At 34.1% G+C, this 27705-nt stretch overlaps 1 protein-coding gene across 2 annotated transcripts in view; it reads right to left on the reverse strand.

The window, feature by feature from the left end:
• Positions 1 to 27705, reverse strand: part of LOC107161370 (uncharacterized) — a 42083-nt gene that overhangs the window by 8704 nt on the left and 5674 nt on the right. For both annotated transcript variants that reach the window (XM_015507754.2, XM_015507753.2), the window contains exons 3-9: positions 7268 to 7510; positions 6269 to 6496; positions 5779 to 5933; positions 5451 to 5706; positions 4505 to 4873; positions 4293 to 4414; positions 3194 to 3446 (exon numbers count right to left, since the gene is read on the reverse strand). In XM_015507754.2, coding sequence (XP_015363240.2) covers positions 3194 to 3446; positions 4293 to 4414; positions 4505 to 4873; positions 5451 to 5706; positions 5779 to 5933; positions 6269 to 6496; positions 7268 to 7510 — 1626 coding nt within the window. The remainder of the gene's footprint in view (positions 1 to 3193; positions 3447 to 4292; positions 4415 to 4504; positions 4874 to 5450; positions 5707 to 5778; positions 5934 to 6268; positions 6497 to 7267; positions 7511 to 27705) is intronic.

Genomic DNA, 27705 nt, shown 5'->3' on the forward strand with positions numbered 1-27705 from the left:
GAGAAGGGCATACATAAACTGCGCCCAAATGACCTTTTTTTTGTAAACTGCGACCAAATTTTTATCTATGTTGAAAAGGTATAGTGTAAACTGCGCCCGAAATTTTATCTATGTTAAAAAGGTATAGTGTAAACTGCGCCCACTTATTAACTTATTAAAGTTTCTATGTTTTTCTATGTACTTTTTCAAGTATATCACAGACATTTTATTTTCGTCAAGAAATACCAACACGTTATTGAATATCTACATTGCAGTAATACGATAATTGATGGTTATCACTACTTCCGGCATAGTTCTGTTAGTACCTATCGTATTCATTTTAATCAGTAAAGTCACGATGGCCGAACATAGAAAAATTAAAAGAAATTCAAATAGAAATATACATTAAACTAAATAGTATAAATGAACCGTTTAAATTCCAAAACTATAAAACTAAAACAAAACAAAAAAACGTGAAAAGTTAGACAATTTATTTAATAAATATAAATAGTAGTCAAATTCCAATCGATGAATATGTATCCACCATATGTTATTGTGTGTAATATTTAGAATTATTTTAATTTTTAAAATTATATTTTTTTTAATTCCTAATATCTTATAACAACATGACGTTATTATTTGTAATATTTGTATTTATTTTGCTTTTTAAAATTATATTTTATTTTTAATTATTCATATTATATATGGCTGTAACGAATTAATTATTTTACCTGTAATTTTACCGGGCGCAGTTTACATGTCACCTTTTTACTCTTGATAAAAACTCGGGCGCAGTTTACATGTGTGATTTTGTGTTTACCTGTATTTTGGGCGCAGTTTACAATCGCCGTTTGAGAAATACCACTATGATGAGCTATAATATATGATATGCTGTACTGGTTCTTTTAAGTTTTCAAATAACGTTCCTATCATGTTATTCATGAAATTCATATGAAAACTCAAAACACCTTCAAATTTCAAAAGAAGAATATATTTTTCAGTGTTGGTGAGTTGCGGCCCGGGTTTATGAGAGGTACGTACGAGTTGCGGTCCGGGTTTAAGAAAGGAACGTACGAATTGCGGCCCGGGTTTATGAAAGGAACGTACGAATTGCGGCCTGGGTTTATGAAAGGTACGTACGAATTGCGGCCATACAATAATGTATATATTACATATATATATATTATATACTATATGTCTATATATAGTAAATAAACATCACAATATTATGTAGGTATTTTCTAGTATAAATTGTCGTACTTATATTAATATTGGTCGTAAATAAAAAAAAAAGTATTCATAAAATTATAGAATATAATATAATATATTAATATTATGACATTATATTAAATAATAAATAATAAAAATAAAATAAAAGTATAATTGCAGGTGTAATATATTATGAATTTATGATAATAATGTCCAAAAAATATCAAAGCATTCATAATGTAAGTCATATATGGCAGATAATACGATAAAACGATCTATATTATTTTTAACATATTATAGACAAAAGTATAATTTCCCATACGTATTGAACATTTCGTTCATCGTTATTCGTTTATACGGTACATAGGTAATAGGTATATTATATAAGTAAGGTACATATGTAATGATAATTACTTGGGCCGCAACTCACCTATCGCTAAAATATTGTCGGGCCACAACTAACCTATACCTAAAATATTATCGGGCCGGAATTCACCGGTCTCCAACACCGGAAACGAAAGGTCGGGCCGCAACTCACCCTCAGCCATATTTTTAACTCGGTATATAAAACGTCAGATTATTAAAAGTTATCGATGACTTTAAACTTTAAAACCAATAATTATCAGGTAGGATCCTTAAAGCTATGGAATACTGCAGATTGAAATATTTTGTGCAAAAATAAATACAAAAGCTGTGCGATCGGATTAATTCAGGGTGACCAGAAAATATTTTGAAAAATCTTTTTGACTTTCCAATTTTTTGATTTTTCTAATCGTGCGCCAATAATAAGTAATAGCCGGCATGCCAAATACTATATAATATAATATGTATTTTTTCTACGCTACGTAATTTTAGAGAAACAATATGTAGTAAGTACATCAACAAACGAGCTTGAGCACGAACTACAAAATATATGCAATGTTATGTAACATTGCGCCCGCTCGATATCTATCGTCTTAATATAATTTTATTCGAACCCACCATCATATAATTACCATTAGGACTGGAATTTTAACGTACTACAGATTCCAAAATAGGCCTAAAAATTAATTGGTATTTAAGCGAAAAATTCTTTTAAAATAAAAAAATAATATGCATTTTAAAAAGGTCTTGTCAAAAAAATAAACACGCAACTGCAAACGGAGTTGCATGCCTGGGCATCAGATAATATCATATTGTATATTATATTATGATCAGCTGATCTATCATGTAGGCATGATAGTGAAGAAAAATTAAAATTGAAATATTTTTATCATCTCTTAAATTATTTTTTGTCTTTAGATAACGTTAATACGGCGATCGATGAGTGTATTAATATAGAGATTCCCAAACTGTGGGTCACGATTATATTTTTAGTGGGTCGAGTTAAATTTTTAAATAATACATTTTTTATACATGTGTTTAGACGATATGATATACCTACGTACGCAGTTTAAATCTACTTTTTTTTTCAAATAACTAATAATTTTTTTTTTTTGTGCTCTTGGGCAATTATTGCGGAGAACTAGTTAAACAAAAGGTCAATGACTTTAAGTCCCACGGAAACTGAAGAAACAGAGACAATACTTGTGTCAACGGTTAAAATAAGAAAATTAATTCATGATGAGCCTACTTTAAAAAAAAGGTCATTGATATTATTGTGGGCCGCCAAAATTTAAATTATTTCCAGAATGAGTCGTACCATAAGAAGTTTGGTAACCTTTGTATTAATGTATTATACATGTAATTCCCCTTCGTCACTATCTAGTCGTCGACCAATTTGTACCTAATATAGAAGTACTAATATTGCTTTTATGAAGTGAAAATGACGTAAGAAACATTAAATATCACCTGAATAGTTAAATTAGTCAAAAAATAAAAATTACATTCAAATTATCTGGTTTTACCTACAACACATCTTTCGTTTAGGAGCTATAATGTTATAAAAAAAACCTCAAAAAAAAAAATGACGTTGCATAAAGATTCCAGCTCTAATTTCCTCATTATCATCATTTCGTATACGTACCGGAAAACACGACTTCCGTCGACCAGTCTGACCAGCCGTGAACGTTGTGAGCCTTGATCCGGGCCACGTACGTAGTGCCGTGTTGTAGGGTGATCGGTACGGTCGCGGGCGCTCCGGCTGGCTGTGGCGACTGACCGTCGTTGCCGAACACATAAGACACGGCGTACCGGCGCTCATCCCCTGCGTTTCCACCAGTAGACGACTCGACCACCTGTGGCTGTGGCTTGACGTCCGTCCAAGAAGCTGGTGAGTCCTGTGAAACACGAAAAACATACGCGTGTTATAACATAGGTATACATAGGTATTATATACAGGCGGCGATAACGGATGGGCGATGGCTGTCTTGTAGTTTATAGATTATAAGCTGTCGGTTTTTTTTTTGTGCACACAATTATTATAGTATTTTGAGACACTATTTCTGTTCTACAAGAAATTTGTTAGGTACCTACTAAGTATAAATGTGTGATAGATAAATAGTAGGTACACGATGATAAGGTTGAGAATATATGGGGGCTATAATATGAATATTTGAAGATCATAGCAATTAACATTAATTTATTAACATTTTATAATTTGTAAAATTTGTCCGAGCTCTCATATGATGTAATATACATTTATTATATATTTTTGTGTAACTATTATGATCTTTATAGTACGATTAAGTGAAGTTTAATGACATAGTTTTTTTATTTTTAAGTATTTCAAAGATCTTTTTTTTAAACAACTTATTAAAAGATAAAAAGGGATGACGCTGGCGCAAGTCGTCCTGCAGTGTATAATTTTTTTGAATTCATCTCTCTCAATAATGCAAACCAGAACAACGGGCACCTGGTAAGTGTTTCAAGACATATATTTAGCACCTTGCAAATGATGAGATGACATATTTGGCTGCAATGGCGTCAAAGCATCACTCGATATAGCTATCGATTAACATATTATGGTGACCATATTCGTGTATATAGGCGGGGGTGGTTGTTGAGGTAAATGTCAATATGTGACACACTATGTCTCTAAGCAATAAATTTTGGTTAGGTGGCACTAACGACCACGACAAGTTTATTGGCTATTTAAATTGACGTATTATATTATTTGCATATACCTGTTGCCGCCTGTACTGCAACTGGTATTCGATCAGTGGCGACCAACTGTCCACGGTCCATGCCAGTTCAGGTGCCTTGCCCTTGACCTGTACGTACGATGATTGGGGTCGAGCCGGCGAACCTATAACAGACAGAAATGATTTGCAAAACGTCAATTGCGACACGCTAAAGTAAAGTCGTCTAAAGTAAAGTGAGTGTGTATTATTCGTACCGGTCAATGTTATGTAATCCGAATAAGAGACGCCCACACGGTTCTCGGCTCGACACCTGTACCGACCAAAATCTTGTGGCCCTTGCACCTGATTCACTTTGAGCACGAAAGTGGGTCCGGCCGACGTCGCGGTTGCGTTACCTGAGCCTTGGAACGTGTTTAGGGAGGGTGGTAGCCTGGCCGTTTCGTATCGGCTGTTGGGGCCTTCGGCGACCACGGGTGTCGACGACGGCGGTCCGTTCGGATTCAGCACTTCCTTTTCCCACGTGACTTTCACCTTGGGGTACGCTTGCACGGAACACGCCATCTGAGCGACGTACGTTTCTCCGGTGTTGACGACGAGCCGGGGCACTACGATGTCTGGCAAGACTGCAGTGAATGACACACCAGATTAAAAAAAACGAACGGAGACAAAAAAATGTTCAAAATATTCAATATCGCTATTATATTATATTATAAAATATTGTTGTAAAGTATTCAAACACTTTTATCGGTAGGTATATTGTGAACACTTTCTTAAATGCTAAATTATTTAAATTGTGTTTTTTGTTTGTATTGAATGCTTTAATTTTTATTTTCGAGTGATTGATTTAAATTTAGATTTTATATAGTGATGATTTCGTGAATCGTGAATTCCATTGACAATTGTTGTCAATTGAACATATAATGATTGTGTTATTTAACATTAAGTTCGCCATGGAATTACTAATTATTAATAATTAAATCATTGATATAAATGACGGATAAATTTGTTGAAAAAAATTAAATGAGTGTTATTTGTAACAATGACTTTAATTAATAATAATAATAATTTACCATATAAAATACATAAATTATTATTATACTTTTACATATATTATGAATATGATGAGTTAAAATTGAAATTTTTATTTTTCAAGTATTTCAAAGAATTTTATTTATATCGACATTTAGGTATACTACTTACACTCAACTTCCAGTTCTATTCCCAAATGTGCGTTTGCCCCGTTGGACCCTCCCGAAGTGGATCCGGTTGTAATGCTGTTGTGTGCCGAGCACTCATAGTAACCGGCATCACGATATGCGAGTACGGATTCGATACGGACCTCATTCGTGTTTGATACGACAACCGACGTGGGAGTTGGTGGTACAGAATCCGCGACCTTTTGATCGTGGTCTGGAGATTCCGTGGTCGACTGATGAGGTTGCTGGTGGTATTTAGTCTGTGTACGACGGATTACATCAAGAACTTATTAACAATTGTTAACCGATAAATTCGTCGCGCAAATCATTACCCTTTTGGTCCATTGAACTGTAGGTTCCGGGTACCCCGCCACGCTGCATACCAGTTGCACTAGTTCACCTTGTTTTACCGTCAACTTTTTCGTACCTCCGGGAGTCATAGACCCGGGGTGTCCCATTGCTTGTACTGCCAAAACTTTAGCCGGGTCTGTATAAAGAACGTTACGTAATGCATCAAAATACAGTCACTAAATAGTAAATATAAGTAAACTATATTGATCACCACGAGCGCCGGTTAAGTATTTGCGTTTTAAATGGTTAGGCCATTGCAGCCGGCCCCCCGCCGATCCTCAGAAAAATCACTCGCAGTATAAGAGGTGATAACTTACGCTACGTCCCGACGACAACACACTTTGCACATTAATTCCCATTTACCCCGAAATGAAAAACCAAACAAAAATCTTATCTACACCGCAGACGACGCCAGACCGGCGCTCGGCAACAATACGGAGAGGGTAATAAAATATACAGATAAGTACTGACGTGTGACACGAAGGGTATGGGTTATCTCAATGGGGGGTGTTGTTGTAATCCTGCACGTGTAGGATCCAGAATCCTGCCTCGTTACTTGCTCAATGATTAGTGTGTGTTCCTGAATTCCTGCAGATGTCTCCGATTGCGTTCCAGGTTTGACCCTCACGTCTGCAGTCATCGGATAATAGTCGGTCATTATGCTCTTGGTGCCATTTATCCAAATTACTGCGTAATCATCTATAATGTAACACAATATATATAGAACGAAGTCTTGTAATGATTTCAACCTACGTAGACATTTTTTTTAGAAATAAACATTATTATAGATTGATTGAACACATAAGCATAATATAACATTGGTTTTGGTTGGTATTGCATTTAACGCTACATTATAAACATAATAATGTATACATACTACATAGCACTACTAAAAAAGTGCAGTATTTATAACGCACCAATGTCACTTATATTCTTTACAATATTGAAGTTATAGCAAGTACTCTCTCCCTATATAAATATAGTTTTTAACAAATAAAAATTAATATAAAAATTATAAATTACATAATTATTATATTCGATATGTTATTTAAAATTTTAAACATCAAATTACATCTATAAGCTATATTGGAGTAGATGATGATCACATGTATAGAAATTTGTAGTACAATATTACATAATAGTATACCTAGTCATAGAAATTCTTTAACCACATTTTCAACGGAAAATAACGACTCTTATTGTATATATATTCAATGTTTTTATTAACTATCAGAAATACAGTACCACAATAAGAACATTTTAATTTTTTCACTAGCTAATATAGGTACTTTGATATTTTATGAAGTCTTAATTATAGGAGTGGCTTGGTATAGTATTTGGCTCTAAGACCTCCCTCCATATTTGTACCAATGCTTATCACGAATAACAAGTAAAAAAACGTATCTGAATATAATGTCGATAAAAACTAAGATTAATAATTCTTATAACTATTCTGCATTAGGTACTTACCAGAACCATTGGCAACCTTGCAAGGAAGATTCACCGTTGTCCCTTCGATAGTTTCTACAACAAGTCCAGATGTGAGTAAGCTGGGCATTGTGTTAACACCACCGATTTCGGATGATACATCTTGACTTTCTGAATCCTCATCTTCGTCACCAACGGCAATTTTGGGCAAAGAATCTGAGCTTTTATCATCTCGGCGAATTCGTTGTAGCTGGTAGTTGTCCTCTCGTAAGGTGCGACATTCACCTGTGAAAAACCAAAACAAACGATCAGTTATGTATAGTTTAGACGTACATGTAATAACCGGTATTTTATATATAACTATTTATAGTAACATGAAATTGTAAACTAAGGCTGTGGGCTATTGGCCTTAAGTTACCTAAGGGATAAGATAAGTTTAGGGTATTCAAAAACCATTCAAAATAACAATTTTGTTCATTAAAATACTTATAAATACAGCCTATATTTCCACGATATATATATTTAGTAAATTTTATTTTATGTCGATTAAATTTGTGTTAAAGTCAATCCAATATTTCACAACTGTTGGCAAATATACGCAACTAACATTTCAATACAAAAGTTTCTATTTTACATGTTCCCCTCCGCCTTGGAAATGTATCCAATCTAATCTACGACCGTCTTCTAGCCAAGACAGTAAGATCAGATCTGTCTGCATTTAACACGCTGGGCGTAGAATCAAAATAAGCGGTACTATATTATACGATTGAGCACTTAAAAAAATTGGAACAGTGCCGAAACTGTTACACACCTGTTTTCATTATTGCATAATTATTTTTAAAATGCATAATAGCAATAATTTACTATTGTTGTATCTATTTTTAAACTTAACTTTACTCGACATACATAATATATATATAATTCTACTTCATCCACGTAAATTTCGAAATATTTTATTTTTTTAAATTTCTTTCATTCCATAGATTCAAACCTAGTAATCTTCGATTGATATTACCTATATATACAGGCACACAAATATTTAACACTCGATGGGATTCGAGGGAGGCTGCAGGGAGCCAAGGCAATTTTAGTCACGACGATCAAGCTGCACATAGGCGCAATTTTGTTTTTTTTAACTTGAATGGGCTTTACATATTTAAATGCAACAGGCCCGTGGGGGGCTCTGCCCCCCCCCAAAACCACTGTTTACATACCATTTTAAATACCAATATCATGTTTTATTAAAATACATCTATTATTAAAGGGAAAATATTTTTACTAAAACAAATAACAATATTTAGGTACTTATATGTATTATATTATGATATAATTGTATAAACGTCGGTTCGGCATGACAAATTTACTCAAAATTTGTTCGATGGAGAGAATAATTCAATCGACATATTATCTTGTTCAATATAATAATTTGTAAAATTATTATTAAACTTAAATATTGTTTTGCGGGTGAATCGGGTGATACGATATGGATAACAATATAACATACGAAAAATGAATCGTTGTTTAAACTTAAAAAATAATTTCTTCAAGCAACGATTTTAATCATATAAACAGTATACTGTTGTGTAGATGTAGATTAGATAATTAATAAAGGATTTAATACTTAAATTGAAGTATACCTATGATTAGCATCTATGATTAGCTGCAGCACCTAAGCACATTGCAGTACATTATCATAATACAAACTATAATAGTATTATTTTATTAAATTTCAGCGTGCGAACCTCCGTCCGATTTATTTATAACGAAATGCCTATAACTGTTTGGGAAAAAAAACTTTTTTTTAAAAACACGACGCGTCGCGTTTTATGCCACCACGGACGTCGCACGCGGCATCGCGTGAATCGCGGTTGTGCGACGGCGGTTCCTTATACGAACTATTACGCACGTCACACGTGCACGAAACGCTCTTCCGGATCCTCGTCCGGCGACGCGAATAACAAAAACGCCGACTTCCGAGCCTACGAAATATCAAAAATACCGCCGAGACGGCGGCTGGAAAACGCGATCGCTGCAGCGACCACGGTGGTTTCTCCTCGAGGCGGCCGTCGCTGCCGACGGCATTCCTTGACGCGGAGAAACGTCCGCGGCGGTACACAATACCGAAATACCATTAGGTATTATAATAATAATAATTATTGTCGGGCAGCATTACATTATTAACAGTATTGTTATTGTTTTCGCGTCTCTCCTGCAAGTCCGATTGTTATACACTCGACACGTCGGCGGTGGCGGGGGGGGGGGGGAAGGGTATTATTGTTGTGTTGCATTGGCGGCGGATTGCCGTCGACAATAATAATGATGATGATGATACTTAAATAACGGCGGCGACAGCGGCGTCGGCGGCGGTGTGGTTACAAACGCAACCCGCCTCCGCCACACACTCGCATCGCGCATACACGCCACAGTTGTCGTCGTCAATAATATGATAATAACAATAATAATAATAATACGATCATAACATTATTATTTAATATTTATGACTATTATCGACCGACTCGAGCGTAGGAGCGTGTTGTGCACGGCGGAGATCCTTCGCCGAGCGCCGTCGTTTGAATATCAAACGAGACGTGCGTAATGACCGTAATCGCGTAATAATTGCCATTTACACGCCGTGTCATACATTGTACCTATTATTGCCGTGTTTAAATTGCTACGTGCGAGTCTTACAAAATCCGTCAGCAACAGAGGACCATATATTTATTATCGTATCATATTATATATTATAGTTGTTGTACGACGACTTCGATATGACATCAATCGAACCCGAAACTTTGGCCGCCGGTCCGAGGTCGTGTTTCACACCGATATACACCTCGCGTCCTCGCCCTAGTGGCACGCGCGCGTCTCCGAAGAGAACAAACAACACCCAGTCTGACGGTTTATTTTTAATAATAATGTTATATTATATACCATCGTCCTGAGCTGTCGATCAAGCGGCCGCGACAGTGACACACGATCGACTCGACCACCGCCGGAGCGACCGACCGCGATCGTCGTACACGCACGCCGATCACCCTTTCCCCCGCTCCGGTCGTCAACGCTCAACCCTCGTCGACATGGCCAACACCGAGGAGGGCGTAGCCGGCCCGCCGGACCGACACGGCCCCATGGTCGCATTCAGTGTATAATTTAATTAACTCGGCGGCGGTGGCGGCGTGCACACAATACTATACACATAATAATAATATTATGTTATATATAGACACTGCAGTTGTATTGTGATATCCGCGTTGTATATTACAGAAAACGCGGACGGAAAGCGCAAGTTGTCTCGTTATTCGTTATAAGGGCGTAGTCTATGCCGCTCGCCGGCGATTTACAAACAACAGACACTTTGTCGTTGTGTTCCGCCAAAGTCGCGTAACTCTGCACGGGGAAGGGGTTGTCCGCGGCGATAAGTAATTGAACGACGGCCGCGGCGCATACCTCGACCGCGTGCATACCGGAGGCGTGGCCGCGGCCGACCCAATGACCTTTTCGACCGGCCCGTTTCCAAAGACGTATTACAGTCGTGACGAAATGTCAACGGCAGCGCAAATGCCGTTGAAGCAGTAGGCACGCGTCGGGCCTATCCGAGCCTACTACGCCACCGACCGCGGCGTCGGGGTTCGACGACCTGGGACGACGACGACGACAACGACAACGCCGCTGTGGATAGATGGTCGGGGGGGAGGGAGAAAACCGAAATTCCGTGGTGTTCACGTCGTGTGTAGACTGTTTGTTTTTTTCGTGCACATGAAATACATATTATAATATATTATGTTTCGTAGTATTACATAGTTAACGTTCGTAGTCCGTGGTGAGGGGGGGGGGGGCGGAGGACACTCGCAATAATATCATAAGCATAACGACCCGCTCGCAACCACCGCCGCTCAGCACTACACGTGGAAGAGTTTTTTTGTTTTCGCGACATCCGGAATTTCGAGTGTATGATTATTTTTTTTCACCGTGACGAGCAAACGTTTCTGGCCGCCGTCCGATGTTATACATATTATACACGTGACGACGGCGGCGACGGTTTTTTTATGCGGCGCGTCGAGCACGTTTGTATAAATATAATTTCGTACAGTATAATAATATTATACATTTTTATACGCACACACAATGCGGTCGTACACGAACACGATTATTATTCAATACGAATATTGTTGGAATGGAAAAAAATACGCCAGCGAGGCGATCGTCGGTGGTGGAGTGGTGAGGGGAGGCGACCCGCATGCACGCATATCGCGGTCGATCGCACAATACAATTATTATTATTATTTGAATATTGACACGCGGCGGCCGAACCAAAGAGATGTCGGTGCTTGATGGCGAGGTATGGGGGAAGGGTCGGCAGTTGGGCGTCGGCGGCGTTCAGGTGGAGGTGGCCGAACGCAACCACAACGGAAGACGATTAACAAAATATAATAATAACAAAGACCCGCGACCGCTCTGTAACCACATGTAACCACGTGGATATCAGACGCGCGTCGGAATAGAGACGGAATCGAGTCGGCCCGGTCGACGGACACCACGCACACAGCGGCGTTTCGTTCGCATATGTGTCGATGGCGACGACGACGAAGGGAACGATCGGTTGCAGCAATAATAATAACGATATAACGATGACTCGGCGGATGTGAAAACGGACCACACGTCATGCGGCGGCGGGTGTATAATAAGAGCACACTGTTAATTACCATGGTCCTATAATATTGTGTTTACAGAGGCAGCACAAGTAAAATAATATATTATCGTGTGTGTAGACGACGAACATGTGTGGACGACGAAATTTATGGAACAAATATATTATTATGACGGCCAATGATGGGGGCGGTGCGCGGGGATTCGACGACGATATCATGCTGGTGGCGATGATGAAACAGTTCTGGAATGTCTGGTGGGAGGGGTGAAGGGGGGAAGGAGGGGTAGCAGTGGTTGTTCGGCAGATGACTAAACGGCGTACTACATGTACGTCCGACAATACTCCGTCGCTGACGCTGTAAGCTGTTGTAGTTACTAGTTGTAGCGAGTTGCGATGTAGCGGACAAGGTTGAGGAGGAGGAGAAGGAGAAGGACGACGACGCGCTATTTAAGTAATTTTTTTCCCGTTCCGAGTGCGGGCGTAGAGGCGTCGGCGGGGAACCAGAAGAGGTGACATCATCACCGCGCGCGCGAGAGAGAGATCTCGCGCGACCTCTGCAGCGTGCGCGCGTGTCTCATCACCGCAATCGAATTCGAACCGCGCACACGCATATTATTAAATACACGTATATTTAGATACGTATAGTGCACGGCACGTTGCACGCCGTCCGCATGTATAGGAAATGTGTGCATACAATATTTCATTACGTTTGGTATTAAATATGCATATATAACTAATAATAAAAGAAAATGTACATAAATCGTTATCATGGTAATAGTAATGGGTGTGCGACCAAATCCGGAGAAGTGGTTTTGTTTTGTTTTTTTATTTCCTATAAGCGGAAGCGATAAAAAACGATAGGAAAAACAAAAAATACGATTATTAATACCAGCCAAGTGCGAGGGCTATATTTACATGTACGCGCGCGTCGTACTGCTCGTGACACGACCGATAATAATAATAATATAGGTAGTCCGAGTGGCCAGGGAGCGCGCGAAAGCGCAGTCAATTTAATATTATTATTGTAATAACGTCTGAAAACTATCCGATTGACGTGACACCGTAATATTATACACATGGGGCGTCGTCGACGACAACGATTAAATCTCGTCTCGAACGCTGAAGAGGAGGTGCCGTCGTCGCGGTCGAGGCGTAACGACCCGGCAATGCGACCGTCGGTATAATGATGATTGATGACAACGATTGTCGATGACGATGATAATGATGTCGCAATGAACGCCAACTGACGTTGTCTAGTGCAACGTTCGATGATAACATTCAGTGGTTAAGGAGGGGGGGGGAGACTTTAGCGATATCCTTGCCCGGGAAAACGGTATAATAAAATACTTATTTTTTTATTTATGAGCTCCATCGCGTCGTCGAGGGGCGCGCCAACACGATGCAGAGACTACGCGTGTATTCAAGTGTTGGAATGTCATAGTTGCACATTATTTACAGAACATTATATTACGCACAAAAGAGGATGGTGATAAAATAATTACGACTACGACGTTGGCGGCGTTGATGAGTTGCTCAATAATTATGAATAACGTGCGACAAGACAAGGTTTCGAGAATAATAATTATTACATCGCGTGTGTGTTATTTGTTGTTTGAGTTTCGACTGTGAAGAACAAAATAGGCACAGAAAACCGATCGATCAACTATGTTATTTATTGTTATTATTATAATTTATGGCCAACGCCGTTGTTGTCGAGACCGTTGTTGACAATACTAAGGAGATTATGTGGTGCGCCGGTGCGGGTGTGGCACGACAGAGTATATTATATTCTATAATTAATAAACATTTTTGTAATATTTTATAATAATTAATAACTTCCACGATACATTACACTTGTGTAACTGCTAATCTCGTGGATTTATCGATCGACAACTCGACGGTGATATGGGCCGACAACAAACGATTAAATGGTTCGTAATTAATTACCTATTATATCACACGAGTGGTTGTTTTTTTCCCAGGTCTAAATTAATAATAATAATTGATTGTATTATATAAAATACATTGCCAATCAACAAACATACGTCGTACCTACAGCACACCGAGAATTTTTTTACAACTCACCGATAATCTACTTGAATAATTAAATATGTAGTTTGGCTGCTGATTAATGATTTTATTATTATATCGCAATTATGTAAGAAAGAAAAATTTAAAAAAAAAAACTGTAAAAATGTGTATACATCAGTAGGCTTAGATAGCTATTTTATCTAGGAATGCTTTAATTAATAATAAAAAATAAAAAAAATACAGTTTAAAATCCAACGTACTACTGGTATTTTTAAAATTGTTTTTTAATTTTAATCGTCATATAAAAATCGAAGACTCATATTCTACGGTACGTAATTTATTTGAGAAATTTACAAGCGAACAGATATCAATCAGCAAGAACTGTTTTTTTTTTTTTAATTTAGTGACAAATAAGATAAACAGCAACAAAATGTAAACTTTTCGTTAACACTATGAATGCAAAATAGCAACCTTTCCTAGAAAAAATGTTTTTAACAAAAGTTTTCATAATCTACAGACATCAAATATCAAACATCTTGATTTTGTTGTTATTACAGTTTCATTTACTTATTTTAAAAACTAAACAAATTCAAAAGGTATCAGCCATAGAAATATTTCTTTCCCTGGTGCATTTAAGTGAATTCATACAGGGAAAAGTTATGGTGCACTATACTTACGGTAGTATAAAAATCAAACGCAAGTCGTATTTTTATATGAGGAGGGGATACACGTGTGTATGAGTAACTATAGAATTTTGTCTAGCTGTGGTGGGTTGAATGTCTAGAAAAAAAAATATCTAAAAATAATATCGACTCAAAACATTCCGAGGAATGTCTATAATATATTTTTTAAATTGTCTCATATCATGACTTATAATAAGTTATAACATAATAATTCATAATTCTCGTACAATATTATAACTGGTGATCGTAAACGCAAATAATGACATAACTCTTATTATAAAAGTGTTATACAACACATATGTATTATCTGGCAATATTTATTATATTATTTTTTTTTTCAATAGAAAAAGAAAAGTGAGATGAAACGTCACATTTTTAAAAAGCCAGACAGGGTATAAAATTAGTTGAGGTATTCGTCACGCTGTTTATTCATCTGGAAACCAGATAGTAATAATATGGACTTAATATAATTACAAATTTTAAATCAATAATTGATTGTCATCACATTTGAAAAATGATGACATTGGCTTATTATACCTAATTTATAATGTTTATGAAGCGTTTTTAAAACGTTAAGCTATCATAAAATAATAATTTTACAAACACTCAAGTTTATTAAATAGGGATATCACATCATGCACCAGTAATCAGTATACATGGTAATTAATAAAATTCAAGTAACCGGAAATTAAAATCTAAAACTAAGCATTCTATTAAAAGAGCATCTACAAAATATAAAAATAACATCATCAACTATAAAAGATCCTTGTAATTAAACCCTTTTAAAAAAAAAAAAAAACATTTTGAGTAACGATTTCAGTATTCTGAGAGTTAATATACGGTTGAAAATTTGAGTATAGCATACTAGCATATGGTTAATATTTGGTTTGTCTTTTGATGTAAAATTTCCCAATTAAATGAAAAACAAAATTGTGCATCATTCAACAGTACTCAAAAAATAATTACATTACACAATACCAAAAAATAAAAACGAGTCGTCAGTATAAATTTTATAAGTGTCTTTAGAAGTTCTGAGTTTCTGAATCACAACAAAATTATTAAAAAATATTTTATCAAAAACTGGTAAGCCGTAAATTCCATAAATGTACTACATAGGAAAACTGGTATAAAATCAATAATCAAAAAAGATACCCTATTGAAATCAACATTCTAAATGAAACTTTTAGATAACTCTTTCAGTCTTACATCAAGAAAAAGTATGATTGACAAAACTAACCAAGAAAAGAAACATAATTTTAAAGCTAAATAAATCATTGAAAGCTATAGATTTTTATGTTATCAATCATTACCATTAAATTATATTTTTACCAGCCACTGTAAAATAACTACAATACTGCTATTTTTTTTTCGTTATGAATTATTCAATAAATTAGAGTGGTTTAGGTATTAAAATGTGCTTTATATAGGCCAGTGGAAAACAGTTTAGACATAAAACATAACATTCAGCTGCGTTATTCGTCGGCGAGCGCTTATCGCAGGGCCTAAATGAGCATACACTATTTCATGTCTCTGAAGTAGTAAGTTACGTATCGATATAAAAACCCATCTTAAGTACAATGACCCACCTGGAGCAATTTTAAACATCATTTCAAATTTTCGGTCCCCTGCCTAAATAACATACATTTACATGCAATATCATAGTAGCAACGTATTACCTATATAACTTTACTTATAAGTTATAACCTTAATAAAATAAGAACAATTAATATCATTAATTTTTTTGTTAAACCAACATTTAGATATAAAGTATAGGAAATTAAATCTAGACATAATCAATACATAATATTATATTTCAGATATCCTTATTCCTTTAACTCAATATTGTTATCGGCAAAAGCTACTGACGAAATCATTTTCGAAGAAGAAGTACCACTTCAGTATTGTTTTTCAAAAATGCGATGATTGATGTCAAATATTGATATCCCAAGTCCCACCACGCTCACGCGGTGTCCCGCACTTCCTGAGAAGACTTTTTCGATTACTATTAATTATTATTCATAAATATTTTTGAAAAATCTATACAAACAACGTCCACTTGTGAACGAGCACCGGAAAATTGAAATAAATGTTATATACATTATTGGGACAATGGACATAACTGTGTAAACAATTGAATGTAACAACGACGTTAAGGCGTGAGTATAAGACCGACCACGAATCATACTCCAAAACGTCTGCTCTAAAAAACAACCGACCATTAAAGCCAATCGTTATAATTGCAGTCATTAAAAAATACTAGGTACTAAAATTAAAATTAATATTACAAATTGAAAATCATTTCAACTCATTTAAAACTCGTTTTTTTTTTAACAGATCTGTAGTATATAATATACAATAGTACTAGAAGTTATATGTACTAGAAGACGCATGCCATAGAGCACACATACACACAGTATGATAGCGTTATTTTGAAAACTATATTGGAAATAAAACCCCGAGTGAAAAGTGGCGGGGTTATGATATTGTTTTTTTTACGTCAGGCTGCGGTTACTGACCATTTTGTAGTAATCTTATTTTTTTCTAATAGTTTGATGTGCCAGCGGGCAGGCACGTCGCAATGAATGGGACTATATAGATGAGCAGCGAGAAACTTGTGCGTGCGCATACACATATATCATAATAAAACGCGCGTATAGTCATTGTAAGAAATCACGTCTTATAGGTATTATTATAATTATTCATTATTATTCTTTCTGTTGTTGCTTCGTGTTCAGAAAAAAAAAACGAGTGTTTGAAGCATAATATGGCCCCCTCCGATATCATAATACGATATAATACGTCATATTATTATCATATTAAGTATACAATAATATAGTTTCGAATTTAACGCGGCGGCGGTACTTGATAAGCGGTGCTATGTATGTTATAATATTAAACACACATACATAATATTATAGATATATGTACACACGCTATGTATGTACAATATTTACCGTACGTCTCTTTGAAGAGCGAAGAGCACAAGTGTTTTGTGCGTTACAGCGTTACACGATTACGAAATTCACCTCAGCAACCGCCGCCAACGACCGTGGTTGTCGGATGATCGATTTGGTAGAATGGAAAGAAAAAAGTCGATAACAAAACTCATATAAGCACGCGTACGTTTTCTATACACATACAATATTATAGAATAATATATCTATAATAATGTTATAGTTTACATTTTATCTAATAAGGGAACTCCATTAATTAAATATTTGTATTATGTTTCATTATTATCGTTTTCACGGGAATAACATTATTATTATTATGCATTGATGTATTATTATTATAAATAACAATAAGTATACAGTATACCTACCTAATCGTAGAACAGTGTAAAATTATAACGCGGAAGGCAAGGGCCGAGGATACAATTTTTATTTATAAAAAGATATTATACACATTTATTCTTTTTAATCCAGTATGATTAATATTATCACATTTTTTAGAAATGTCGTGTCTATGAGTCATAATGACCTTTACAAAGTAACGATACCCATCAAACAAAGCACTACGTTTTCTTGAGAAATAAATAAAACTAACATTGGTTAAAAAAAACAGTTTTGGTTGTTAAATCAAAACTGATTTATACTTTTTAGTTTTTACGCCTTTAAAAATATTAGTATACTACCAGGGAACACGTGCTTGCCTGATATCCGTTTATGTGATATTAATTATCGATATATGAACCTACTAATTAATTTTAAGCCCAAATAACATAAAAATTTTTATTTCAAAATCTGAAAAGTCAATAAAAATAATAATTTTAGATTTATTACGATGGTTTTATGGCAACTTCAATAATTATTTATAGTTATATAGGTTTAATATATAAGACGATATTGAATAATAATATATATTATGTTTAATGTTATAATTTTATAAATATTTATATGTTTCTCGATGGATCGTACACCGTATAAATTTAACGTGCCGTACATGTTAAAAATATAATAATGAGGTGCAATACAAAACGCGATAACGCCAATGTCGAGTGCCAATATTCCCTAGAATTTTCTTTTTACGATTTAGCCGACGATTTAAATTATAAACACGAAATGCAAAAACATGGAGTTACATAAAATATGGTTTAAGGCGAGTCATTATAAAATATCTTCGCTCGTACATAGTTAGTAGGTATAATAATAAATAATAATATTACGTGTTATTTACCTATATGCACGCAAAAATGTGAGTACCTACCTCGCATACCTTACAACAATAAAAAACAACTCGTACATTGTGCCATCGTGGAAATGCACAGAGTAAGATTTCTGTAAATGAATAGATGTAACAGAGGCGGACGAGTTATGAGACAATTTAAAGCCTGGTATGATGGTGGCTTAAAACGGATATCAGTATATTTTCAAATGTTCAACATGTTATAGTAAAATCCCATTCAATTCATTAGCATAACGTGTGTATTAAGCTGATATAAAAAAAAACTTGGCAAACAGTGAATATTGATGAAATAAGATTAAATTATTTTTATTAGACATAAATAGATGACATGAAAAAACTTAATACAGCCGGTCTGATACACGCCAGCTGTTATATAGAACATTTCACCCACCACGAAATACGTATAGGTATAGGTTTTACATATCGACGTCTTTTAGAAGATTTGAAGATTTGCATTCCAGCGAATACATTTTTACAATTATTACAATACTTTTGGAACTGAGTCAATAATTCAAGAAAGAAAATGTTGGAAAATGTATGATTTAATTCATCTAAATTTAAATAACGAGACTGTAATCAAAAAATTGTTTCTATCTTAATAATAATACATTTTTCAGTACTGTGAAAATCAACTAAGTATATGTTTGGTTTGGTCGGAACGCCGAGACTGTACTGATTTTGAATACAATACATAATATAATATAGCGTTATTCCGATAAAGTATTTCGGAACAAACATTGTCTCGAAATCAAGCTCCAATAATTTATATTAACATTTTGAAACTTTGTTTTTAAAGTTTACACTGAAAAATATTGTTTAGATAAATAACAAAATAATTAAGTTGATTATTTGATTGACAGATGAAATCTATTTTAAAATTATTTTCCTACAGGCTTATTGGTTACGAGTGGTGACAATTATTACTGAATAATATGTTCGTTTTTTTACAGTCCCCCCTCGAACATTTTTGTAATCAATTATCGCTAGACCCTAGACGCTAATAATTATTAATTGTGTTGGTTACTCATTCCGATTTCTAATGTTGAGTTAGTTTTTCCAAACGTGTCGTAATGTTGACCAGACCATTGTGAGTGATATTTTAGTTACGAAAATGTCGCGTGTTAGAATCATTGATTGACCGCAGAAGAGTGTTACAATTTTTCCCATAAAAATTATACAAAACATGTTAATCTCGGCTTAAGTAAAATAAAATATTGCAACTCTTATATAGACTATATAGAGATATGTAAATAACTTAATAATGTTGAGCTTCTACTGGTAATTGTGCTTGGTATATTCGGTCTTCATTAAAATTATATTGTAATAAACTATAAGTGTGGACACTATATTATATAAGACAGAATGTTGAGAAGAATGAAATTAAATATCTTGAAATAAAATTGTAACTTTCTTTTTGAAGTAGCAAAATTTCGGTTTAGTTTTTTGCACAATAAAGGACTAATTCTCCGAATGACAAAGTACGAAATTCTCGGACCCTGTTATGACATGCGTATGATTAAGATCGTGAAAAGATAAAAAAAAAATTGTGTCATATATACATAAAGTAATCACGTCTCTATTTTATTCAAAGATTATGATTACATGATATTTGAAATAATATTATGGAATACCTACATGATTATAATTTATAACTCATATTATAAAAATTAAAGAGAACACAATTTTATCCGTGTTTTGATAAAGGGGATTTTTTTTCATTATGATTATTAATTATCAAACTAATTTTAATAAATAAACATTATTTATAGGGATTTTTATTAGCAGCAATACCAGCTGTCTTTTTAAAAATATTTTTAATAACTTTCTAAAAAAATCAATTTACTGAGTCAAACACGGACAAAATAGTTTCAATAATTTTTACTATGACAACATAATTTTAATCATGTTATAACAATCTTGAATGCACGGGAAAGCGGTTTTCATTATACTCCATGAAACACACAATCAATAGATTTCAACAGTTGCACGCTTTTGCCTATTGAAGTAGGTATTATTAACAGGGACTATAGGACTACAGAGCTTATAATATAAAAACAACAATTATCTGTTTATCAAAGGCGAATAACATAAGAAATTGATTGAACCTATAACCTATACTAATCATTTTGTTTTCGTGTTAGCATAAAAAAACCCCCTACACAGAATAGAGTACCTACTGCCAAGAATGTAAAAAAAAAATTGTAATTTCTTTTCAAGGAAATCCGAAAAAATGTATACAATACCGGTGTTAGTCGAACTAGTTGAATTCCGGGAAAAGGCAAGCGCAGGCGGCCGCCGTTCTGCGAAACCTATAATTCGCGTCCAATTAATCCTTCCGCAGTAGGAATTGCATCCGCAGTTTTAAACTTATTAATAATTAATGTTGATTATTACTTATTAATATATTTTATCGTTGTTGTTGTTATTATTATCATCTTCGATAGAGAATATTAATTAGTATATTATGATACGACGCTTCAGTAATAATAATGATTAATGTATTGCACGTCCCTAATCGATTGATCAAATAATTTATGTGTCAATATACGATTCATGTTAGCAAAATGTTTTACCAGGATATTTTCCAAATGCATAATATCTTACAAAAAGAAACTTTGAAATTACAGTAGAATACCTTACAAAATCTAAGTAATATATTTTATATTGTTATTATTATAATTTTTATATTGTGCTTACAGGTATACAAATATTGAAATATATATATTTAAGAAGGACATGGTTAACGTTTATATAACAACTCTATCTCACGTACTCATTGATTTTAAAATTAATTTATAGTTAATAATTACAATATAGCTTATTATTTTAGATTCTGAACGAAGTGATGAATGTATTGATTTTACAATGATGTGTGTTTTTTTTTTTTTTGTGTGTGTGTACAGCATACTAGTCGAAAGAATGCTTCGATTTCAAACTTTGGGGGCGGTCTCCGATGTAAAATATGTAAAATTGAAGATCCTTGGTGCTTATAGAGGTCAAAAGCTAACATTTTCCAACAGTTTTTAAAAAAATCGAGAAAAAAAAAATGACAGAAAAACGAGAATTTTTACGCAAAAACAGTTCTCGACCAAATCTATTTTTTTATATGATTGTAGTTCAAAAACTAATCACTGTAATACTTGAAATTTTCACCAAATGTTTATGTTAGTGTTATCTATATACGGTTTAATTTTCAAAAATTTTTGATTTTTTCCGAGTTATTTATAGACCACTGAAATTTTAAATTTTTTTGAGAATTTTTTTTGAAGTGTCGGTAAAAAAATGTTGGACGACCAAAACAACTTGAAAATTTAATACACGGTTCCTTATAAGTTGTTCTTATTGTAGCTAAAATAAATTAAAAATCGTTAGTCACAATTTTTTTTAATAAGCGTTTACAGTTCAAAATTTACGAAATCTGTCGAAAACGCGAAAATTTGCAGGTAATTTTGAAGTTGAAAAATCATAAAAATTTTTGCGTTTATAACTATAATGATTAAAAAAACAACACTAAGTTTTCCATAAGTTTTCCTTCAAGTAGCTATAGAGAAAACTCGAAGCATCATTATAGGAAAAATTTTAAGTGCCATTGAATTTTAAATTTTTACGAAATAGCTTAAAGATAACGATTTATCCTGAAATGATTTTAAATATTTGTTATTATTCAAAAAGTAGAAATCATAGATACTTGAAAAATTTTACCAGTTATTTAGATTGGCATTTTCTTTACATGATTTAATTTTCAAAATATTTTGACTTTTTGAGGTATTTAAAATTTTTTAAAATTTTCACACTTCAAAAAAAATTTTCAGAAAAATTTAAAATTTCAGCTGTTTATAAATACCTCAAAAAAAGTCAAAATATTTTGAAAATTAAATCATGTAAAGAAAATGCCAATCTAAATAACTGGTAAAATTTTTCAAGTATCTATGACTTATACTTTTTGAATAATAACAAATGTTTAAAATCGTTTGAGGATAAATCGTTATCGTTACGCTATTTCGTAAAAATTTAAAATTCAAACGCACTTAAAATTTTTCCTATAATGATGCTTCGAGTTTTCTCTATAGCTACTTGAAGGAAAACTTATGGAAAACTTAGTTTTGTATTTTTAAGCCTTAGTTATAAACGCAAAAAATTTTATGATTTTTCAACTGAAAACTAATTTCCAAATATTCATGGTTTTGACGAATTTTTGCCAATATTTGAACTTTAAATACTAATGAAAAAAAATTGTGCCTAGGTATTCTTATAATTTTGTAATCACTATAAGAATAACTTATGAGGAACTTTGTATTAAATTTTCATGTATTTTTTTTTTGCTTTTCATAACAGTGAACACCGGTGGTCGGTGAACCCTGAGGAAAATATTATTATAGTTAATGAAATAAAATTGTAATACGAAATTTATTATAACATGGTTTTTAGTTCGATACATCATACATACATTTTTAGTAATATATAGATATTACCTTGACATAACAATATAACATAATTTAAAGAGAAACTACTAAAAGTAGCAAAAAAAGATTATTTTTAAGAAATATATTATGCTAAAATACCTTGAAACCTATTGTTTGATCTCTTTAAACTAAGAGTTAATCCAACTTTTTAAAACTAAAATTATTCAGCATTCAGTTTCAATTTGATAAAAGGTCAATTATTATGAATAATATTTGACCCATATGCCACATACGTGTAGTTTGTACTAACGAAAAGTGAATCGGATTAGTTCACATATTATTTAATAAACAGAGATAAAAAAAAATAAAAATAAATGTCGTCTTAAATTTAAAGATTACATTGATAAAAAATTAATTTGTGTTATTGCCAAGAGTAAATTAGTATAATATTATACATATTCAACAGTTTGCAATGAAGAATGTATATACTTCTTATATATAAATATATATATATATTTTAAATATAATTCCTATATAAGATATTTATATATATATATATAAATAAATATAATTCCTATATAAGATATTTTTCAAGAATATTTTCGACTTCAGTACCTATAATATATAGCTAAGTAATATATGCAGCACCAAAATAATTTACAATAAAAAAAAAACTATTATCATGATATATAAAAAAAAGTTGTACCTAAATCAAATTTTTTAATTTGTGTTTTGTACATTTAAAACGCAATACTGCTAAGAACTGTATAATAGTAGTAAAAATATAATTAGTTTTATTTCATATAAGCTTCCAACTGCACCTTAATAATTATAATAAAATCTGTTTTGCGTGATAAAAAAAATAATATATATATATTATTCACATATTATATCGATATCATCAGTCCGCGAGCGAGTGTTATGTATACCTATAATATATATAGAATTATATAGATCAGAAGATCAGAATATTCTCGGAAACAATGTCATCGGACGTGGGTTGGTTCGAGTTAGTTAAAAAAAAAATACCCAAGCAAAATAATAAAACGCCCATGAACAATAACAATAATTGTGTAACGACAATAGAATTATATATTATTGTCCACGAGATGTTTCATCGCGTCATCCCGGTTTCGAGTATTTCGTTTAAATACACGACATGGCGGGAACGGGCGTCACCGGAATAGATTGGGCTCGTATACGATATAGGCGCCGCTATTTGGTCTTATTTGGAAGCACTATGCTGACGTATTCAAATATAACAACATATAATCACGCCCTGTAAACACGTCGGTATTTAATTTTTCATGGGGTCTATGGTGTGAGCGGAAAAGCTCGACCGTGTCGTATTCGGGTATTGGCACATTGCACGTGCGACGACACGGCTATTATATTATAATGGTAGAGGCTGCAGTGGCCTAACCCGTGCTAACAGTTTTATAGTGGATTTACACTTTTAAATTCTAAAGCCGACGAAGAATTTATTGGTTTTATGCGCACCTATATCCTATATGGCTATATTATCCATTTAATTTTGTTTTATGCGCTATCTTTATGAGAGTCGAAATGTTGAAGGAGTGCTCTAATAGTTTTACATTCTCAGTGCCATTTATGTCACATGAAGTATGGTAATGTGACACCGATAGTGCTTTGAAGAGATGATTTTTGAAAACCTAAGTGGTCATAAAAAATTCGCAATGTAACTATTTACATTCCATTAGAAAAATGTTTTTAAATTATTCATAATCGGTGGGTAATTTAACTGTTTAGTCTAACTCCAAGAGTACCAGCTACTATAATACGTCTAAAATACGCGTATAATATCATATTATTATACATATTGATTCACCAAGAATACTCACCTCCATTTTTTCCTTTTGTAATGAATTTATTCAAATTCTAATTTTTAGAATTTTTAAATATACTAAGACTATTTTTTTAATCCCTAAGATTTTTTTGTTCTAATTAAAAAGTGTCTTTTCTTTTTCAAATGCGAATCCTCCTTTTAAGGGAAAAAAATACTGTAAACTATTAAGTAGATAATTTTTTTGAAAATATTGATGCACCTAATTTAAAATTCGAATGAGTAGTTCCTTAGTTACTAAAATATTCTTACTATGGATAGTTCATCCGTAAATATATATATAACTATATAAGTTTATAAGTATACTATGATAACATTAACATATACTTTGTGGTTCGAAGATTGTTATGAATGTTATGATTACATTTTGAATTTAGTGAATTGTATTAATCATCCACCGAATCACGACTTTGATACAATTTGTAATGGTTGAGTTAGGTTTACATTTCCAGGGAGCAAAAATGGATTTGGGACTATACAGTATCCAATCAATATTCTATTGTAACAATGGTATAGTTTGAAGTAATTTAAAAAATAAATCGAGTATTGTAATAAATGACGCTCAACGCGGTTGTCGGGTGTGCATAATTTAATACGAGCAGGGTAATGGCACCGGAAGACTCCGGATGTACCTATGATCAGGGGCGTGTTTAGATTTTTTTTTGGGGGGGGGGGGAGGGGCTGTGGTATTTTCTCCAACTGAAATTCCCAATTCAGCATATATGAGTTAGAAAATTTACCTACATCTGATAGGACATAATAAGCAGACTTCATAAACAATTCCTGGATTTCGGGGGGGGGGGGGGCTGAAGCCCCCTCAGCCACCCCCATAAATACGCCCCTGTCTATGATAATTTAAAGGTGTATCTCATCGAGAGGTGTAAGCTCGTGCGAATCGGAGCGGCCCTCGTGTTCAAATCACGGTAGCGACGGCGGCATTCGTGTCACCGTTACCATATTAATGTATTATACAGTATAAGGTACGCCGACTGTACAACTAACCGTCGAGTTATTAAAACATCAGTGAGTGCGGCCACTCAGCGCGTGCGTTAACCACGTTTATAATTAGAGTTCGTTTTAACTGCTATGTTTATTGGCAAAATGTACGGTGGCGGTGGCGATGTAAGAGTGATGCAATTGCGCGGTCAACGCGTGGTGTTTGTATCGATCAACCGGACGGAAAAAATCGGAATAATGTTTAGAAAAAAATCTGAACAATCGAACGATAACAACAACAATTGTAACGGACGAACGCGGTGCGCCGTTGTTGTGGCGGTTAGGGCGCGGTTACCGCCGTTGCAGAGCCAAAATTCCGGGAAACCGTAGGAGCATAGGTGCACAAGTCCGGTTAAATTATTATTATGATTATTATTATCATCATCGTTCGTCGTCATCGTCATCATTATACAGAGCGTCACATCCAGGATAAACGGTTGGTATATCGAAAAAAAAACAGTTAAGTCAACGTATAAAATAAAAAATTAATCTATTTGTAAACGATAATCCGAATTGCGTGTACATGCATATACTATTATGTTATACATGGTACTTGTAAGGTCCCGTAAAAAACCCGATCACCGTTATACGTGGTGTGGTAGGTTAGGTATCAAAATTCGCAACGATATTATTATAACAAAATGTTAATATTTTGTCTCTGCTGGGGTGGCGAACGGGGTCTTACACTGTACACATATTGTGCTATTATTGTTGTTGTTGTGTCGTCAGCAGGAGCAGTGCACGAAAATTAGTAAACGGCGGCGGTGGTCGTAAAAACATTGTCCCCATGGACGACTACGACCGTATTTTAATATTATAATATGGCGTATAATATAATATTATTACAACCATCTGCTGCTGGTGTTGCTATTTGCGCATACCGAAAGAGTATTATATTATTCACACGGTGGTGATGGTGAATAATAATAATAAATAATAATACATTATATTATTATTTCGTACGTTGTCATTCGTGTGTGTGTTTTAAATAATATTCAAACAACTGGCGGCGAACACACACGCACAATGAATGGTATATAATATGCACACAATATACGCGGTGCGTCGCGTATTGGTTGTATTTCAAACGAAAAGAAAAATTAACAAAGAAACGAAACTTGGCCCACGACAGGCACATCGGCGATCGTAATCAAACATAACATAATATGTATAATATTATTTTGAAATACGTTTAAATATGCGCGATCACGCGGCGACGGTGTCGCTATGTGGTTGGGTACGACTGCGTGTGTGTATGACACGCCGCCGGTGCGGGTTTGTGGGTGGCGAACGTCGAATAACAAGTAATAATAAGAATAAGAATAATGGTACACATTATCGTCGTAAGACAATAGGTTTTAAGGGTTAGACGAGGCGGTGTCGGTGTTCCGGTGAGGTCACGGTGTTTAGGGGCTGTTGTCGCTATCGTGACCGTCCTCCACAAGTCCAGCCTCGTATTGAGGAGAACCTGTGTTATAAGACAATATTATATACCGTTGTCCTCGCATGTGTACTTATTATAATATTCCAAACGAGATTATATTATGAGGACTGGACGATCATGTGTGTTCAACGCGTTTGTATAATATTCTTTTATAATATATATCCACACGTAGATGATCATTATTATTCAAATCGCCGATATAGATAGACACTAGACAGTCTCAGGT

This window comes from Diuraphis noxia, unplaced genomic scaffold, assembly GCF_037042655.1.
Source record: "Diuraphis noxia isolate RWA-SAM2 unplaced genomic scaffold, SU_Dnox_SAM2 contig0001, whole genome shotgun sequence".
Classification (NCBI taxonomy): domain Eukaryota; kingdom Metazoa; phylum Arthropoda; class Insecta; order Hemiptera; family Aphididae; genus Diuraphis; species Diuraphis noxia.